This window comes from Gavialis gangeticus, unplaced genomic scaffold (assembly GCF_001723915.1).
Source record: "Gavialis gangeticus isolate Ggan-Ray unplaced genomic scaffold, GavGan_comp1, whole genome shotgun sequence".
Classification (NCBI taxonomy): domain Eukaryota; kingdom Metazoa; phylum Chordata; order Crocodylia; family Gavialidae; genus Gavialis; species Gavialis gangeticus.
This window is the reverse complement of record NW_017728998.1, coordinates 385,266-397,931: the sequence shown is the minus strand read 5'-3', so window position 1 is coordinate 397,931 and position 12,666 is coordinate 385,266. Positions and strand designations below refer to the sequence as shown.

The 12,666-nt window shown below is 57.1% G+C and overlaps 2 protein-coding genes across 2 annotated transcripts in view; both read left to right on the top strand.

Annotated features, from left to right (window-relative positions):
- Positions 1 to 5,833, top strand: part of LOC109289345 (protein Hook homolog 2-like) — a 168,923-nt gene extending 163,090 nt beyond the window's left edge. Inside the window, exons 8-11 of the mRNA XM_019505340.1 lie at positions 663 to 746; positions 1,222 to 1,368; positions 3,496 to 3,579; positions 4,397 to 5,833. Of these exons, the coding sequence (XP_019360885.1) occupies positions 663 to 746; positions 1,222 to 1,368; positions 3,496 to 3,564 (300 nt within the window). The 3' untranslated portion in view covers positions 3,565 to 3,579; positions 4,397 to 5,833. The remainder of the gene's footprint in view (positions 1 to 662; positions 747 to 1,221; positions 1,369 to 3,495; positions 3,580 to 4,396) is intronic.
- Positions 3,839 to 12,666, top strand: part of LOC109289246 — a 27,559-nt gene continuing 18,731 nt past the window's right edge. Inside the window, exons 1-2 of the mRNA XM_019505240.1 lie at positions 3,839 to 3,851; positions 5,976 to 6,101. Coding sequence (XP_019360785.1) covers positions 3,839 to 3,851; positions 5,976 to 6,101 — 139 coding nt within the window. The remainder of the gene's footprint in view (positions 3,852 to 5,975; positions 6,102 to 12,666) is intronic.

Sequence of the window (12,666 nt, the reverse complement as noted above, 5' to 3'; positions counted from 1 at the left end):
GGCCTATAGTTACCCGGGTCCTCCCTCTTCCCCTTCTTGAAGATGGGGACCACATTTGCTACCTTCCAATCATCTGGCACCTGGCCCAAGCACCACGATCGCTCATAGAGCCGTGCCAGGGGCCCCGCAATAACCCCAGCTAGCTCCCTCAACACCCTGGGGTGGAGATCATCCGGACCCGCTGACTTGAATGCGTCCAGCCCCTCCAGAAGCTCTCTAACCCGGTCCTCCCCAACCTGAGGTCGGAAGGCAATCCCCTCGAGTCCGGCTTCTATCACAGCAGGGAAGTCCCGGTCCCTGCACAAGAAAACGGAGGTGATGGGCCATGTGCCCCATCACAGCCACGTGGCCTAGAAATGAGCCCCAGCACAACAGCAGGTGTGACCAGCAGGATCTGCTGCCTCCCTGTCCCAGTCTCCTGTCTCTCCAGGCCCTCATGGACCAAGCCACCAGTGCTGCGGCCCTCTGCACGTTCTTGCCTGGCCACAGCAAGGCAATGGTAGCTGTGAGACACTGGGTTAGTGCCAGGGACCTGCCCCCCCTTTGGGGCTGCAGCAGCACAGATAGCTGTGGCAGATCAATACTTTAGTCTTGTCATGCTAATTGCTCAGTGGCTGACATTCACCACCCTTGCTTGCTCCCTCCCCATGTAAACTCTTCAGCTGGAACATCGAAATGCAAAAATCCAGAGCCTCCAGAACCAGCTTTTGCTCCAGCAGGACAAAGGGGACGGCCTTGCAGCCGAGGTACGTGGCTCCCATCTCTGTCCTCTCTGGGCAGGTGGTACCAGCGGAGAATGCTGGGAGGGCTGCCGGTGCAGGGCAGAGTAGCCTGGTGCTGCAGCACAAGCCCGTGCCAGGAGGGAGCCAGCTGCTGTGTGGTGTTAAATCAAAAGAACCTGGTGTGTATTGCCCTGCCCACGCTCTGCAAAGCCTCCCCGAGACGCAGCGCCGATGGCAGGTGCCCCAGACGGCACGTCTGCAGCCTCCCTGCCTGGGACGTGTCAGTGCTGCTGCTGGCGTGCCTGTCAGATCACACCTACCATATTGGCTTCCTGTCCCCAGAACATCAGGTTTTAGCAGTGGGCGGGGGTGTTTCTCCTCCTGACAATCCCCACCCCCAGCAGCATCGGGCCTGTGCTATTCGGGGTTTTGTTAAGCCGTTTAGTATTAATTGATTTTTTTTTCCATTTTTTCTTTCTTTCCCTGGGCGGGTCAATAGCTGGATGCTCAAGAGCAGAGGATCTATCAACTGCAGACCAAGCAGAGGGAGAGGCAGGCAGAACTGGAGCAGAAGCACAGCCAGATCCAGCAGCTCGAACAAGATGTGGAGGCCAGCCGCCAGCTACAGGATGAGTCTCAGAGGCAGGTAAGGGAAGGCTCTGCTTTGCTCCAGCTCCAGTGCCAGCATCGTGGGCCTGGCTGGGACTTCATTTAATGCATTAGGAGCCTGGACCTATGTTCATTTAAAGCAAGTAGTGTGAGGAAGGGCTGAGGACCTGGCAGTGGAGCCTGGCAGCTCCCAGCGAGGAAGGTGAGGCACAGGAAAACGAGGGGAGGCTCCATGGCGCTGCTGGCTTCAGATATGTGCTCTCTTGCTAGCTGCCGGTCCTGGGTGTAGCCACTGTGATCGAGCAGATGTCCTGGGTATTGATCCCTGCACCCTGCTGCTGAGCCCCTCCCAGGGAGAGCACCAGGGCAGCCCTGTGGAGGATGGGGCAGGACTGCATCATCCTGGGGCAAAGCCGTCTTAATTGGTGATAACAGTGCTAAGTGTTTGCCAGGAGATGAGGCTCATTCAGATGTATCGATCTGTGCTCCCCAGGGAGACCAGGACTGAACTGGCCGACTGCAGCCCTGACCAGGGGCCTCCCTGTGACAGTCCGTGTCAGTGTCCGGGATTTGCCTCTCCTCCTTCATGTGTGGCTCTAGCTTCTGCCCTGCTGCAGATCCTCTGTTTTCAGGCATCGGCTTCAGAGTCCACCTGGAGCCACCCGATCGCTTAGATGGTGCGCGCCTGGCTGGGCGGGAAGCCCTGCCTCCCCAGTGCCCATCCAGCCAGGCTCCCTGTGTGCTATCCCTGCCGGCATCGGGAGTTGCAATGGGATTTTGACCATGGCTTTTGTTTGGGTCCATACAGTAAGCAGGCTCTTTGGCACAGCAGCTACTGGTGCCACTAATCCCTGCCAGTGCTGCTGTTGCACCTACATATATAACCCTGTGCCCTTCCTCACTCAGCAATGCCCACCAGCCTAAGCAAACGGGTCATGAAATAGTCTCAGGATATCAGAGGTTGAAACATCACTGGAAACAGACTGCAAGGTCCCAGCACACCGGCCAGGGAGAATGCTCCGCTAGGCAGGGGTGGTCCAGGGCAAAGGCAGCATGGCAGAGTGGGAATGCATTTTGTTTTCACACGGCCGCAGGATGGGTTTAGTTTGGGTTTTGCACAGCTGGTTGGTGCTGCAGTGCTGCGGTTGCCTTGGAGTCTCGCTGCATGTTGGTCATCTTGCTTTTGAGTCATTCAACGTTTGGGGGGGGTGTGGTGTGGTGTGTGTGTGTGTGCGCGCACACGTGTGCAGGATGTGGGTGGAGCTGCATGTAGTCAACCTGCTCACAAGGTGGCCATTGTTGTGGGTGTTGTGTGCATTTGTCTGTGTCTGCTTCCATGTGAAGGGAGGCAAGTCTGAGCGCATGTGTTCCCTTGCCTAGTGTGTCTTGCTGGTGTCTCTTTGTAAGGGTGCCGCTAATTGTGCATCTATGTTGTGCCCGGTCACTGCACTGTCTTGCCCTTTCTCCTTGGGGCTCCCAGATGTTGCGGGCGAGCCCAGTCTGGCTCCTGTGTGTGCAGGTGAAGCCTGCAGCCAGCGGTTCCAACTGACGGGCCGGTTCCCAGAACCTGGTATTATCAGGCTCCCAACTGGCAGGCAGGATATTGAATTTTTCCATTTGCATAATTGACCGGGACAGAGGAGCGAGCAGCTGGAGGTGGAATGTCCTGTGGCTGAAAGGTGACGGGCAGCCCAGGCCTTCTGGCGATCCCAGCCAGACCACGCTGGCCCTGTGTCTGGGATCTGCTGCCAGACAGCGCTGGACCCAGGAAATCCCCGCTGTCCCGTCCTCATTCCCCAAGGCTCCTGCTCCTCGGCTCTTTCCAGCCAGGGCCACGTCCCCCTGTGGCTGTGCAATGCCTGGGCTGGCTTCCTCCTGCGTCTGCTGCCAACATGTAAAGGATGCCTGCAGCTAGCACTGGCGTGACCCCAGCCCAGTCCTGATGTCCCCTTCACTGGGGCATCAGAGCAGAGGCAGGCAGGGCTCCTTGCTCCTGTCTGCTGGCAAATGCAGGTCCAGGCCCAGCCTTTGGGGTCCAGGCCCCTCAGGACACAGGAGAGGCACCCTGGCTGCAGGCTTGCATGCGTGCTGTGTTGTTCAGAGTCCTTGGGCAGAGCTGAACACCTGTCATATTGGCTCACGTCGTGTTTGCCTTTTTCCTCAGCTTGCGGAGTGTAATGTGCGCCTGGCTCAGGTGGAAGGAGAGAACGAGGCCCTCAGAGCCCACCAGTGAGAGCAGCTGCTGGAGGTGAGGCATCTTGAGCGCTAGGACGAGGTATGGGAAAGCAGCAGACACCATGGGAAAACAGGTGTGAGGCTGGTCAGGGGAGCTGCACCTGCCCCGTCAGGGGCCCAGCTGACACAGCTCGCCAACTCCTGGCAGCTGCGCTCAAAGTCTGGAATGGGCTCCCAGGCACCGAGAAAGCAGATGTGGTGCCAATCTACCTAAAGGAGAAAAGAACGATTGTAGAGTTGAGGCTTAGCTTCAGCCTGAGGCCAGCCATGGGATGGCCATCACTGGTACGTGGATTCAGGGGCGATAAAGCCAGAGATCCTCTCTTCAGACCTCCCACAGAACGCCAGCCATAGGCCTGCCTTGGACTGAGTCCTGACTGAGCTGGAACAGGTCTTCTAGAAGAGCATCCTGTCTGGATTCAAACGTTTCCAGTGCAGCACCAGCACAGGCCTGCATATGTGATCTGCATGGTGAATTCCTCTTGCTGTTAACATGTGCACCTCTTCTTTGCTGCATTTGTCTTGTTTCTGCAGCCCCTGGTCAGGTCCTTGTAGATCTTTTATCTGCCAGGCAGGTGAGTCCTCTGCTCCTGAGTCTGTCCCTGCGTAGGGTTTCATACACTGTCAGCCAGTCCTGCCTTGACCCTAAGCTACATAAATCAAGCTCCTGGGGCCTTGCTTTATCACAGGTTTACCGTCCTTCTTGAGGTTCTTCTGAGCCTTCTCCCACGTGTCCGCATCCCCAGCTCTTCCAGGCTTTTCCTGTAGGTCATGTTTTCTAGGCCTCTGACTTTTCTCATTCTGCTGAAGTCTTTCTAATCTTTCCACAGTTCTTGAAGTGCAGAGCCCAAAACACAACACAGTTTTCCAGGGCAGGCCTCAGTGCTGAATAGAGCAGAAGAATTGTTTTCCTTCACTTTCGGATGATGCTCAGTTGATACAGCCCACTATACTATTGGCTTTTGCAATAAGTTTCTTGAGTCCTGCTGAGTCTGTGATCAGCTGTGACCCCAGGGACTTTGCGTGCAGTTCGTCAGCCTCTCCAGTTGTTCCCCACTTCGTACTTGTGCCCACAATTGTTCCATCCAAAGCATGCAGGACTTTGCATTTGTCCTCACCAGATTTCATTCATTCAACCTGGGACCATTTTGCCTGTTTATTAAGGTCATTCTGAATCCCAGATGCATCCTCTTCTCTGTCCTACCAGGACCCCTTTCAGTGTTACTACTACTACTCTGTCAGATCATGAGGTTTCATCATGACTTGTGATACTTTTTGGTTTTTTCAGTGGTTTTCTTGCTGAGAGGCAGGGAATGAGGAGCAGAGAATGGGAATTTGAAGGATAGGAGACTTGAAGAGAAAAGGGAGACAGTGAGGGAGCCTGGAGGAGCAGCACCTCCATGTCTGTAACATTTGCAAGCTCTAGGGACCAGCAGTCCCTGGAGGCTGCCACAGGGCATCTGCTGTGGAGCTCTGTCAGCGTAATTTAGCACCAGAAGCATGAGTTATGGGCCTACCCTTTACAGGAGGGCCGGCTGCTCAGCCCTGCCTGTCAGATGGGTCCCTCCTGCCTGATGGCAAGCTCTCCCAGCCAGCGGCTCCCTGCGTGGCACATCTGTGTGAATGTAGCCCCCATGCTAATGTCTCTCTGAAATGGAGCTGAGAAAGCTGTTAACCTCAGTTAGCCGCCTGTTCTCGCTGTGACCCGGATAAATCACCGGAGCTGGGGCTTCCAGGGACTCTCCCTCCAGGCAGGGGAAATGGATGGCCGTTCCGCACGGGTGCTACCCAGAGAGGACTGAGTTTCCAGCTCCCACTAGGGAGGGAGTGGGGGGACTTCTGCTCCCAGGAACTGCGCCTGGGTGTGGCTCCCATCAGGCTGCAGCCCTAGCCATCCATCGTGCCTCGGAGCCCATGGCAGCCAGGCACTGGAGTGGCCAGGACAGTTCCCCAGGGTCCAGGAGCCCAGGCATGCTGACTGCCTTATGATTCCCATGTCCCTTCCTGTGCCTCAGGCAATTGCTCCATGCTTGCGAACTGCGTTGGAAGGGAAATAACACACAACCTGTCCCCTCCACGGTGCCCACGGCCCATGCCGCAGTGGTAAGAGCGGTTAGTTGGGTCTTTGGTGCCCACAGGCTGTCTCTGCTTCTGCTGCCCTCGCAGCCATGGAGGCTGCACAGTTGGACGGGGGTGCCACAGACCTTGGCGTAGCCACTGCCACCGCATTTACAGCATGCAGCACTGCATTGTGGACAGCGCCACATAGGCAGAGGAGGCTGGGCTGGGTGGGCTGCACTTCCCTGCAGTGAGCCGTGTGTCTCTCGCCAGGTGGAGGATTGGGTGGCCAGCCTGAGGAGCAGTGAGCGTGCCAGGGAGCGCGTCTCCCGTGAGGCAGCAGTGCGTGAGTGGGAGGAGCAGGCAGCAGAGCAGGTGTTGCTGCAGCAAAGGGTGGCTGGGCTGCAGGACGAGCTGCGGAAGAAAGAGGCTGCAATGCACAGGCTGCAGACAGAGCTGCAGGATGCCAGCCAGCTGGTAAGAAGCATGCAGCATCCTCCCAAGCTTGCAGGCCCAACTGGCAAGCACCAGTCTCCCAGCACTCCCCCACTGGGGCCACATACTCACTCTGCAGTGTCAGCCAGATGGCCCATCTTGCTCACAAGGAGGTGGGCACTCATCCTTTCTGGTGCCCGTGACCCACAAACTCACCAATCCAGAGGGAGAGATCTGGCTTCCCCCTCACAGCTTTGCCTGTGTGCCTGCCCTGGCCCAGTGACGGACCAAGGGGACTGCCATGGGCAGCCAAGCTTAGCAGGTTCCAGTCGAGCGCAGTCAGGGGTTTTCCTCCTCCAGTGGTCCTCGTGTCACTGCCACTGCATCCCTCCCCAGTTCTTGTGCTCTGTGCCTGTGTCGGTGTCAGCAGGGGAAGGAGAGGAACTTGACCCCCATTTCAACTCCAGAAGGCAAGGTCCAGGGGCTCGTATGAGACGCCGAGCCCTCATTGATGCCTGGAGCTCCTGACTCCCAGCCTGCTCCCCAGGAACGGCTGCACTTCTTCAGTTGCTGCTGCTTTCTATGCAGAAAGTAGCCCCATGCCTTCGCTTCCTGAAGGGCTTCTCCCCACAAGGCTGGTCCTGTCTGGTCCCCTACAATGCCTTGCAAACTTACAGGCAGGGGCAGCGAGTTCCTTCTTTCCCACTGCTGGCACCCAAGTATCTCACTGGACTCATGAATGCTCTTGAAAGACCATAGCAGCCTGCCACTGCTCATAGTTTCGTAGTTGGTCAGGTCGGAAGGGACCTGAGCAGATCATCAAGTCCGACCCCCGGCCATGGGCAGGAAAGAGTACTGGGGTCAAATGACCCCGGCTAGGTGATTATCCAGCCTCCTTTTGAAGACCCCCAGGGTAGAAGCCAGCACCACTTCTCTTGGAAGTTGGTTCCAGATCCTAGCCGCCCTGACTGTGAAGTAGCGCCTCCTGATGTCTAGTCTGAGTCTACCCTCTGCCAGCTTGTGATCGTTGTTCCTTGTTACCCCTGGTAGTGCTGCTGGTCCCTCTTGGCCAGTTTGTAGACAGTCACCAGATCCCCCCTCAGCCTTCTCCTGTGGAGGCTAAACATGTTCAGGTCCCTCGGCCTCTCCTCGTAGGGCCTGCCCTGCTGCCCTCTGACCATGCGAGTGGCCATCCTCTGGACCCTGCTCACTGCCTTTCTGCCTTTTCTTGGCTTGTCTGGGTCTGTGGAGGATGATTTCCCTGCTACATCACATGCTTGGGTCATGCTAGGCCCATATGGCTGCAAATCAGCACCGTGAAGGTAGCAGGTGGATTGCACCACACATCGTAGCCTGCAGCCAAATGAATTTGAGCCTCTGACACAGGGCTGTAAAGCAGACATGGCTGTGGTCGGTTGGCAGGAGGCCTGGTGTTCTGGAGCGGTAGAATCGCTCCTTGCTTGGCCCTGTGGCTTGACGTGCCGCTCGCGTTGGTCAGGGCCCAGGAGATACACCAGCCAGCGCAGGAATGTGTGAATACTTCTCTCTGAGCAGCAGACCTGCACAGCGGTAGCGCTGCAGAAGAGGGGCCTGCACCTGGGAGGCCTGGACTGCAGGGCTGGGTCCCCCCAGGAGGGAACATGTGCCCAAACCTGAGGGGTTGCTCTGCTGGTCCCCGCGTGGGGATGCTGTTTTGTTTCCAGTGCCTGTCCCGACTCTGCTGCTGCTGGCTTTCTGACACACCACCATTGGCCCCTGGGCTGGCTGTGACGTCCTTGTCCCCACACCGTAGTACCACCGTGCTGCTTTCCCCAGGGAAGCTGGTCCTTAGTTGACTTCTTACAGCACTCTTCCTCCGCCTTCCTGGCCACGGGGAGCTGTGCACGACATGGCATGGTGGTGGCTTCTGGTGCTCCCAGGTCTCTAGTAATGAGGCACGTGAGAGTCCGGGCATCGGCCTCAGGATGTGGTGAAACCCAGCAAGGAGCAGAGATGCTACTGACAGCAGCATAAACATGCAAGCAGCCTCAGTGGGCTGGCGTGGGGAGGCGGCACATCTGCACAACATATGCTGCTTGTGCCTGGGGCTCCGGAGCAAGCCATGTGCTTCTGCCCCTGGCCACAGAGATAAGGAGAGCCCAGGCCAAGATGCAAGTGCAGATCTGCTGTCAGGACTCCTGGTTCAGTTCCCAGCCAAGGAGCTGCGTGCCAACTCCTGCACGCACGCCCAGTCACGCCTTTTGCTCCAAGCCTTTGGTGAAAGACCACCCAGGGAAGCAGCAGAAAGAGCTACCATCTGCCCGGCACATGGCCACAGACGGGCAGGGCCAAGGTAGGGCTGAGCCAGGTGTCCCATGGGCTGGATGGCCTCTCACCTGTGCCTGTTGGCTGCAGCACCACCAGCAGGGTGAGCTGTGGGAGACTGGCCCCTGCCAGCCCCAGGCAGCCTTTTGTGCATGTCTGCGGTTCTTCTAGAGGCTGCTCAGACAGAGCTGCCTGCTTTTAGTAAAGGCTCAGAGCAACAGGTAATGGATGAGTCTGCGCATCGCATCTTGTCAGCTCACACCTTTCTGCCGTGCTGGGGTCATCTTAGCACCTTGCATGGCAGAGGTGAGCACAGTGCAACTGCACTGAGCTGCTTGTGCCTGGGAGGTGCAGTGTGTGTGCGCGCACTCCTGAGCTCTGGGTGGGTCAGTGGGAAATGCACATGAACGCACGCATGTTGCGCACTCCGGAGCCAGTGGGCAGAAGGGCACATGTGATGTCTATAAGGACTTGTACTTGTGGGCACACTGAATGGGAGGGCAGAGTGGAGCGCATTTAGACATACCATGTCTTGGGGGATGGGGTGAGTTTGCCTGGGGACGTGGCTTCAAAGCTAGGGCCAGGCAGTCTGTGTGTGTCTGCAGGAGTCGTTGGCAGCTGTGTGTGAAGCATGGTTGTGGCACGGGGTAGCTATAGTCGGGGACCTGTCACTCGTACTGCGAAACATGGACGATTGCCGAGGGAACAAACAATGTTGCTGCTGGCGGAAATGGCCTGCAGGGCTGGCTCCCGATGTCTGCCTCTGTAAAGGAGGAGTCCGCAGGCTGCGGAGGAACAGGCATCCTCCAGGCTGCGGTGGTCGTGGAGCCACGGCTGTTTGCACAGCCGCAGAGCCTTGAGGAGAGGCTGGGGGAACGATCTTGGATTCCAATGAATATTTACACTTGCACGGCTCCAGAGCCAAGTCCAATCACAGCACTGCGGTATGCAGGTTTGTGCATCAAAAGAAAAGGAGCGTAAAGATGGAGCTGCCTTTGGAGCGACATATAAACACAGATCTTCTTGCTTGTGACAAAACTAAAATGCTTTATTTCTGATGAGAGCAATTTATTCTTCAGGCCCTTTGCATGATATTAGAAGGTGCTTGGCTGGGCTTTGAAGTGAGAGTCTTCCGGGGATGGTCTTTAATTCAGAGGGAAAGAAAGGAATGGGGAGAGCCGTAGCCTATAATTTTGGCTCCATGCTAACAGGCTCCAGAAACTGGTGTTTCCACGCAGGTCTAGAGAAGTGTTTACATGAGCAGTTGCATGACCCTGAACAGGGCAGCCAAAGGACTAGGTAGATGAGATGGGTGTTCATCGTGACATCCTGAGGGGCTGGGCTGGGTGCAGAAAGAGAAGGGAAAGTCCATGTAAACTCTTGTGTGGATGAAAGGACGGGGGTTTGCACCTGATTAGACTGATGCAGGGGCTGTGCGTGGCAGGCTGCCTGGCTTTGCTGAGGGATCTTGTGGAGATGGCCAAGGATGCTGAGGGCCTAGCACCATGGGCATGCTGCCTGGCAGGACTGAGTGCAAGGAGCTGTGCCAGCAGCTCATACGCGTCTCTGAGCACTGGTATGCAGTGCCCTGGCTGGGGGATCGGAGTCCTGGGCTGTAGGCAGGAGAAGCTCGGGTGTAGCAGAGCTTCAGGAAGCAGGGAGGCCAGTCCAGGCAGGTGTAGGATGTCTGTAAAGCTCACCTCCTGGGCACAGCACGGACCATGTGAGAGCTGGCAAGGGCATCTGCCACCATGCTGGAGTGTCTGTGGAGGAGGTGGGTAGGGGGAGCTTGGAGTGGGGTCGGGGCTGCATGGCTAATAGCTGCTGCTGCTGCTGGTTGGGGGTCGGTCTCCTCTTGGACACTATAAACGCAGAAGGACTCTGCACGCAGGCACTGTGCCAGCTCTGACACAGCTACAGACTGACACCTGCCATGCCAGGTCCTGGTGCTTCAGTGATCCCTGGATTGCAGTTTCACAGCCCCACAGTACACAGGCACAACGGGTTGGTGCAACTGCTAGCAGGGCAGGTGGAGGGACCTCAGCAACCACCATGGGTACAGGGGCAGCTGGCATCACGCAGGACCATGCAGGTGCTCTGACAGTATTTGTGCATGTACGGGATGGGGCTGTGGCCCAGGAACTCACTGTCTGCCTTGGCGCTGTGCCTGCCCCCATACCTGAAGCAGAACTGGTTTCTGAGTCAGGACTGGTGCCACATCTGCCTCGGAGAAGCATTTTGTTCCCTGCCAGGTAAAGTCTGCAGAGCGCCCAGGCCTGGCAGAGCAGAGCGAGGCTGGCGTGTTACAGTCCAGAGGGAGGCTCAGCGGCAGGCAGACCAGGCCAACACAGCTGTGAAGGCTGCTTGGTTGAGCATGTGACAGATCTGGCACACGCACTGGGTGCCAAGCACCCTGAGCAGGCAGTGGGCAAGCTAATGTTGGTTTCTGCCCTGACTTTGTAACTGGAAAGGTCAGCAGCATTGTGGGGGTGACCAGCGCAGGCCTCGGGGCAGCAGAGGGAGCTTTGCGGATTCCCTGAAACCACAAACCTAGAAGAGCTGCTTGATACAGGGAAATGGAGACCAAGCTCCTGGGACCAGGCCCAGTCCTGTAGACACCTGGGCAAGGCCTTGTTCTGTATCGCAGGGATTGCACAGCCAGATTGGCCAGCACCAACCGTGCTGTATTCCACGCCTCCCAGTATGCAGGAGCAATCTGGGAGCCCACGCCGTGCAGTTAGCAGCACTAGTTGTATTTAATACCTGGCCAGGAGGCAAGCCGATGCCAAGGGACCAGGCTGGACAAGGCAGGACAGCTGTAAGGACAGTGCTGATTACTACGGAGCCACGCACCAGTGCTGGCGCAGCACGGACCTTGCATGCCAGCAGCTCACGGACTCAGTCTCACACAGACTCCCGAGAGCTCGACTCAAGGGCCGCTTGATCTGCAGCTCTCGCTGCCTGAGCTGATGTGTAGCACCTCTGCAGATGGAGGCTTCTGCCCTTGGAGCAATTTATAACCATCTTCTCTGCTACTCCCCACTGCACATCAAAGAGGAAGTCCTCCCTGTGCTGCAGATGTCCCAGTGTCCATGACCACACAGCTAGTGGCTGGGGAAACAGAGCTACTGCAGGGAGTCGCTCTGTGAACTGACATCGCGGGAATGTCTTGGAATTACCTCCCTCCTTGCTGCCTCTAGCTTCTGTGCCTTGCATGTGGACCTTGGATTGAGCCCACGTTACTGTGAACCCTCAGGCTCCCAGAGAATCTGGCTGGGACGCTTCACAGCTGCCCTCACGCACTACCTGTGGGAGCCCTAGCCCCTTCCACACACAGCAGGGCCCCTGGCCTGCCCGGCATCTCAGGAGTGGCATTCACTCTCTCTGCTTCATTGCTCGCTGCCTCGAAGCTAATTTCAGCAGATCCTTAGCATGCAGCAGGTCCTGACTTGCCAGGCAGTGCCAGGCTGGCAGACCACATGGGCACAGGGGGCTCAACATGCCTATGCAGCTGTCTCTGCGCTGTCTCAACACTACAAAGCCTTTCCTGAGCTCCTGGGCTGTGATCATCCTTAGTGATGCCAGGACTTCTGGGAACATCCGTGCCACTGCACCAGAAAGACCTGCCCCCATGCACTGGGACATGTCACCCCTGCTGGTGCCTGCTGTTGGCGCACATGAACCCAACCTGCAGCTGCGCACAGGCAGCAAATGGTGCGTTCTCCGAGTCCACACTGCTGGCTTGTTATTGCGGATTCATGGACTCAAGTCAGGTGAGGTCTTTCAGTCTGACCTGCATTTCACAGGCCGGACATACTCACCCAGTTCTTCCTGCATCCAGCCTGGTAACGAATGACTGACGAACCCATCGAGCCTGAGTGCCTTGGAAGATGTTTGGGAAAGGGGAGTCCATGGGGCTGTGTGCTTCAGCACCCTTCTTTCCAAACCATTCCTCCAGCAGTAGCCAGCCCCCACGGCAGATGACGGCTGCATTACAGGGACAGGGTATTTCCTGGTTTCCTAAGGTTGAAGTTTGCCGTACCAAAGCTCATTTTCTCCAGGCAATGGGAGGCGTGAGGTTAGCCAGTCTCCACACTCCATCATCCAGGGCAGCCTCAGCTGCATGAGGATGAAGGGCTGGGAATGCTGTTGTGTTGTTGCAGCCTAGCAGGCCAGGGAACATGCACAAAGCAGCTTTGTTTGAGCCCGTCTTGTGTTGGATGCACATCCGTTACTGTTGTACTCGTGGTGCTCTGAAGAGGTACCGGGGGACTGGAAGAGGGCCAACATGGTTCCCATCTTC